Source organism: Rhinolophus sinicus, chromosome 11 (assembly GCF_057876585.1).
Source record: "Rhinolophus sinicus isolate RSI-liver-muscle chromosome 11, RSI-T2T, whole genome shotgun sequence".
NCBI lineage: Eukaryota > Metazoa > Chordata > Mammalia > Chiroptera > Rhinolophidae > Rhinolophus > Rhinolophus sinicus.
In genome coordinates this window covers 22,969,929-22,976,663 of record NC_142511.1, presented here as the reverse complement: position 1 = coordinate 22,976,663, position 6,735 = coordinate 22,969,929, and the positions used below count along the sequence as shown (strand labels likewise).

The 6,735-nt window shown below is 50.9% G+C and overlaps 1 protein-coding gene across 4 annotated transcripts in view; it reads left to right on the top strand.

Moving 5' to 3' along the window:
- Window positions 1-6,735, top strand: part of SLC60A1 (solute carrier family 60 member 1) — a 28,820-nt gene that overhangs the window by 2,288 nt on the left and 19,797 nt on the right. The window contains exon 1 of one of the 4 annotated variants that reach the window (XM_019752494.3): window positions 4,768-5,495. The exons of the other annotated variants lie outside the window; for them this stretch is intronic. Within the exon in view, the coding sequence (XP_019608053.1) occupies window positions 5,488-5,495 (8 nt within the window). The 5' untranslated portion in view covers window positions 4,768-5,487. Of the gene's footprint in view, window positions 1-4,767; window positions 5,496-6,735 lie in introns of those variants that run through there. 4 annotated transcript variants of the gene reach the window in all.

Below are 6,735 nucleotides of genomic sequence, written 5' to 3'. Positions count from 1 at the left end.
TTGTTGTAAATGGCAAGATTTCATTCTTTTTTATGGCCAAGTAATATTCCATTGTGTATATGTACCACATCTTCTTTATCCATTTGTCTATCGATTGACACCTACGTTGCTTTCATATCTTGGCTATTGTAAACAATACTACAATGAACACAGGGGTGCACATAACTTTTCAAATTAGTATTTTGGATTTCTTCGGGTAAATGCCCTGGAATGGAATTGCTGGGTCATATGGTAATTTTATTTTTTGCAGAACCTCCGTTTTCCGTAGAGACTGCACCAATTTCCAATCCCACCAACAGCGCACCAGGGTTCCCCTTTTCTCCACATCCTCGCCAACACTTGTTCTTTGTTGACTTACTGATGGTGGCCATTCTGACAGGCGTGAGGTGATATGCCCAGAAGTTATTAATTAGAAATCTGTTAAGGTGTTTTTCTGTTTTTGTTTTTATTTTTTAAGTATTTTGACTTACAAAAGCTCCCTTCCCTGGAACTTTTTAGGAACATGTGTAGCGCAAAGAACAGGAAGGGGAGTGAGGGTAATTCTGAATGGCAGGTCAATGTACAGATTTTGTAAAAACGGCCGGTGCACATCCAACGGGGCCATCTCTTCCTTATCTGCTTTGCACCTCCCTCAGGGTGCACCTTACTCAGTAGGGGGCTCTGAACAGGCAATGGAAAGCGTCTTGCAGCAGGAAACCAGTTCTCAGAAAAATGATAATAGTAATAATAAACCAACTTCATTGAGCATTTACCCAATGCCAAGCGTTGTTCTTAGTACCTTAGTTGTATCACCTCATTTAATCTTCACAACAATCCTGAAGAGTAGTATTATTATTTCCATTTTATGCATAATGAAGCTGAGGCACAGAGAAGTTAAGGGACTTGCCCTAGGTCACACAGCTATTAAGAAGCTTAGCCAAGATTTGAACCCAGACATTTGCTTCTAGAACCAGATACTTTGAAATGCCTCTTGCTCTATGAATAGTCAGCTTCAGCTCTGCAAGGTACAAGTTATACCCTATACTCCCTGGACACATTCCTGAGCTGACACTCCTGGGAAGGAAACTGGGCCTCTGGGGCTTCCTGCTGGGATCTGAGGGGTGAAGGTAGGGTAGGGTGGGGGGAGTAAGTCCTATCAATGTTTCAGGTTTAAATTCTGAACCTCAGTCCTCCCATCCCCAAGACAAAATGTCATAAAGAACTCTTTCCTGTGGTTAAGAGCAAAGCAGACTTCAGTGAAAATGGAGGGATATCACAGGGGTGGCCTGTATGTAGGTGGGAGTCACCACTTAGCTAGGGCTGGACAGCTCAAGAGACTCCCCATCCCCCCAACAAATAGAACCTCCACCAGCCCAGAAACCAACTTCTAAAGTTTAATTGCTTGGGGCCTCCCCAGGTCTCAGTTAAAATGCTAATACCCGTACAAATGCTTTTCAGCTTAAGTGGTTACTGGCTAGTGCACCAGGCCAGCTGTTGTGGGGGAGTAGGGGAGAGTGTGAAGCTATGGGGAGAGGAGAGTTTGGGCAGTGCTTCTTTATCTAGGATTCCTGCTCAATCCTGCCTACTGCTTGGCCCAGACCGAGGGTCAGGACTGGTCTGGTTGCCTCCATAGGGGCGTGCATTGGAGGGACTGGGTGTGGAAGGCCTTGGATATCAGAGCGGGTGCAGAGGACGACAGCAGCCCTTGGCTCAGGGCAGGACCAGTGTTTGCTCCCATGCCCTTGCTTTCTCGCAGGCACGTGCTCTCTGCTCTCTCTCTCGCTCTCTCTCGCTCTCTCTCGCTCTCTCTCGCTCTCTCTCTCTCTCTCTCTCCCTGGCTCCTAGCATAGACAGAGATCTTGAAGGAGGCCTTGCTAAGGCCACCACATGCTTGCTAAGATGGAGAAAGGTGCAATTAGGGTCAGAAGAACCAGGATTAGACCTTCCTCAGGAGAGAAGGAAATCGGTCAAAGAGAACACAAAGCCATCTGGCTGGCAGGGTGTACAGGTATGTGCTTTGTCAGACAGGAAAGAGGAACGGGGTATTTAGACAAAAGGTTAAGATTTCTTTCCTGGTTTCTTGGGGACCTGTCTAACCACTCCGGGCAGTTTGGGAGACCCCTTTATCTCAAAGGCATCAGGGTAGATAAATGGCTTTTAGTTTCCCAGCTCACCTTGGCCTCTCCCCTGCATGTGCCCACTTGACTGAAGGCTTATTGCGTTCTTCCCCTCTTTGCCCTGTTCATTATCTCCTCTACCTTTTCCCTCAAATTCGTGCAAGTCCTGCCTTGCCCAAGACCCAGCTCTGACTCTCTCCTGCCCCTTGTGAGAAACTCAGTCTTTTCTGCAAGATTCTCCAGGCCACTCTCAGACCTGCTTCCCCATGCTGGCCGCTGCAGTCCCTGAAATACAAAAGCGTGTTCCCTCCGGAGTCGGGCTCTTGGTTGGTCTCCCATCTAGACAGCCTGTATCTCTCCCTCTAGCAGTTTATCTACCTTTCAGCAAGCAGCAAACCTGGGCCGAAAGCCTATGGGCGTATATCACCAGGAATGCTTCTTGCTTTAAAAACCCTTCTCAGCATATGACCCAACAATTCTACTCCTAGGTATATGCCTCAAAGAACTAAAAACATATGTCCAGACAAAAACTTATACATGAATGTTCATAGCAGCTTTATTCATGATAGACAAAAAGTAGAGACAAACCAAATGTCCATCAACATGTATATTCATCAAATGGAATATTATCCAGCCAGAAACAGGAATGAAATACTGATACATGCTACAACGTGGAGGAACCTTGAAAACATTATGCTGAATGAACAAAGGCAGACACAAAAGATAACACACTATGTGATCTCATTTATACGAAAGTTCAGAACAGGACAATCTGCAGATACAGAAAGTAGATAAATTGCTGCACGGGCTGGGGGTTGGAGAGGAGTGGGCAGTGACTGCAAATGGGTCCAGATTTATCTTGCTCTTTGCTCTAAATTTAGATTGTGGTCATGGGTTTACAACTGTGAACATACTAAAATTCATTGAATTGTATACCTCGAATAGATGAATTTTATGGTATGTAAATTTTATCTCAGGTTTTTTTTAATTAAAAAAACATCTCAAGACACATCCCACCCCTTTATTCACTCATTCAACAAATATCTCTTGAGCCAGACTGTGTTTTCATGCAGCTCACCTTCTGGAAGACTATTTTAGTAAAATGAAGGAAATAAAGCAGGGTAAGGACAGAGAGTAGCAGAGTTGGGGGTGAGTAACAGAAGGTCAGGGAAGGCCTCTCTGAGGAGGTGACATTTGAGCTGACACCTGAATGACAGGAGCGAGCCATGCATGCAGAGAACTGGGGGAGACGTGTCATAGGCTGACAGAAGTGCAAGTCCGGCCAATGTGTCAGGAGCACTCCCTGCGAGCCCAGCACCACATTGGGCCAGGGCACGTCATCATGCGAAGGGTGCAGCCCCAACCTGAGTCTACCAGAGTAGTCCTGCCTTAGGTAGGGATGTCCCCAAGACAAGCTTAGCTGTTCCTCCCTCTGGTACCCCCAGCCTTAAAACAGGGCCCTGAATAAGCTGGGGTGTCAGTGTAAGGGTGACCCAGCTGGAGGAGGCCTCTGCTCCTCCGGCCCCTTCCTCAGTCTAAGCTGCCCCTTCACTACTCCCTGGCTTGAGCTGCAGTTTCCAGCTTGCCCAGGGGGTGCCCTGTCTCCCGTTTCTTGTCCCAGGCTCCCCCTCCTCTCTTGGGGGTTGCCTGCCCTTTTGGGGTGCAGAGGTTCTGGGGATGCCTCTGACTCCTCCTCGGTTCTGCACTCTGCCCGTCCCCTGGTCCTTCAAGGAAGGAGATCATCCAGGGCAGACAGGGGGATCCTTGTGGCAAAAATGTGAGGAGAATATCAGTGCCCCTTCTGGGGGTCACTCATTCCAACCTGAGGTCACTCAGTCTGTGGTGGTAAGGGGCTGGGCCTCAGCAGCAATTCTCCCCACCCCTGGGCAGTGGGGGGCAGGACAGTCTGGCTGACACCTTACTGCTTGGGCCCCTCCCCTGTTTCGAAGCCAAGCAGCTCCTCATCTTGTCACAGAACCTAGAGGGCCAGAGCAGATGCTCACAGGAAGGCCAAGTCCCGGTGGTCACGTGTGCCCTGTGGGTAAGGCAGACCACCTGGCTGACAGGGTCAGCAGTGTGCTCAAGGTCACACAGCAAACTGGCAGGGCCAGCAGAGCCACTGCCAGGCTGGGGGAGGACCTGGCTCCCTGCCCTCCCTCCCCGTTTGCGCCTTCCATGTGGAGCTGTCAATGAGTAACTTGGACATTTTTCAGGCTTCCTAAGGAAGGGTTCCCTGGACTGTTTAGGCCATTCCTGGGAGTGGGACCCTTCTTCTGTTAGCCTAATTCACCTCTGAACCAGAACCTGGGGAGGGCAGATCAGTGACACTACGCAGGCCTTTGCCTGGGTTGGGAGTCAAGAAACTGGATCCCTGCTTGGCGTTACTCAGCACTCCTTGCCTGCCTGGGATGGGTTCCTGATCTGTAACATGAGGGGTAGGTCCTTGTTGTCACTCTTGCAGTTACTGGACCAGCCTCCTGGGTCACTCCAGACAGCGCTGCAGCAGGAACGGAGGCAGGGCCTGGGGAGAGACTCCAGGAGCTGGCACCAGCCTCTGCTCCCCTCCTGCAGGATATGCTTCTCTGGGCCTGGCAGTGCTTTCTGGGGGAGCCCAGGGCCAGCGTGGAGGGGTGAGCATCTGGGAGGGGGCCACAGGTGTGGGGGGGAAGATCCCAGTAAGTGAGCAAAGGCGAATTAGCTAGAACATCACACTGACGCCACACAGCAGCCTCAGGAGCAGAGCCTACTGTCCCCATTTTATCAGAGGGCTATGTGTAGTGGCTTGCCCTCAGCCACCCGCTGGAGGGAGCAGAGGTGGGCGTAGGACCAGTCTGATTGCAGATCCCGCCGCATCCTCACTGCCTAAGCTCTTTTGACATTATTTCATAATGTTCAATTACCCACATTCCTGGAAGGGGCTGGTGACCAAACCATTAAGTGACCAAGCCGATTAGTGTATTTCAGTCTGGCTCTGGGATGTATCTGGGACTCATTTTTGCTTGGCAGCGACATGCTCTTCTAAAGAAACTTGCTCAGGCTGACTTGGAATGCATAGGCACAGCCCTGCTGAAGCAACGGAGAGCGGCAGCCTGCGATCCAAACCCAAGGTCTCCTGAGTTGCAGCTGTCCTTTCACTGGGAACAGGTCTCCATCCCCTTCATGCCCAGGAACCCCAGGCCCAGTATGGGCTTGGCCCTCCTCAGCTCCAGCTGGCGGGTGGCAAGCTGGACATGGTCCAGGGGGTGGCAGGGGACGCAGGGAGGGGCCTTCCCAGGCCAGTCTCCCTCCAGCCTCTCTTTTCCACCTGTTCTCTCTTTATCCCTCCCTCTTGCCTGTCACTGGGCCTGGGAACAAGAAAACACCCTGTGGGCATCGAGTGTCCTTCTGAAGAATGACAAGGTGAGAGGATACAAATGGGAGAGAGCAGAGACCTGACAGGGCAGCCCGCTGGCCACTGGCCCTTCCCCATCTCCTGAGCCTCCTTGTTCCACTCAGCACCTTCCTGGTGTGTCTCTGTCTCTGTGTCTCTATCTGCGTCTCTGTCACTCCTATACAATCCCACGTCGGTCTCCTAACAGGCTCCAGTCCCTTTCTCCAGGCCACCGTGTGTACAGTGATAAGACAAGCCTTCCTCAAGCACTGCTCCAGTTTCACTAGCAACATCCAGTAACTCAGATTAAGCACCTTCTCGGGGCCAAGCACGGTGTCTGGGCTCCCACAATGAACAGGAGCGGCAGATGCCTGGGAGGCCTGTGGTGGAGCCAGCAGTTATTATATGAAGCATGTGGAGCTCCCTTAACAGCAGCAGAGGGACCGCTGCGGGCTCATGTTCTAGCGACTACAGCTGTTCACCGCTGCTTCCTGAGACCAGACTGCAGAATTTGGCCTCATGCTCCAGCCTGGCTGGATCTGTGGCCCAGAACCAGCTCTCTCTCTCGCTCTCTCTCCTCCCTTCCCTCTATCCTGTCTCGCCATGGAAAAACAGCATGGCTTAGAGAATATCAAGCCAGAAAACCTGGGTTTCAGTCCAGGCTCTGTGTGCTACTTTCTCAGCCTCAGTTTACTCGTGGGTCAACAATTACACAGTCCCCCTCACAGCACTGTCATGTGCACCAGTGTCTTAGACACTCTAAACAAATGTTGGTCATTGTCCTGTAAACTTATTTTCTTTTCCCACACTTCCCCACAGCTGCTTCCCATGTCAGTGACTGGTCCCAGGCCCCGTTTCCTCGGGACTTTGCTGCAGGACTGATTACTAACCACTTTTATCCAGGTTTTTCAGGACAGTATAATAATGTGTTAATTCTTCAAGAGAGAATTTGTACTTGGGACATCCGCGCTTCACTGCAGAGTGGTGAGGTGGTGGAAACGTCACCCCTCCCTGTGTACCAGGTCAATGCAGGGAACATCTGAAGGGGAGAGAGGGGACCCTCTTGCTATTCCTGAAGTCAGGCCACCCAGGAGCCTGCCTAGTCTGTTATTCAGGGAAAGGAGGGGAAAGAGAGAGAGAAAGCTATTATGAGAGGCTGCAGCCTATAGAGGTGTGGGCATCACCTCTGTGTCAAACACAGATGAAAGGAAGATGCACCTACCCGGTTGCGGGAAGCAGAAACACCTGAAGCTCAGGAAGCGGGCGGCC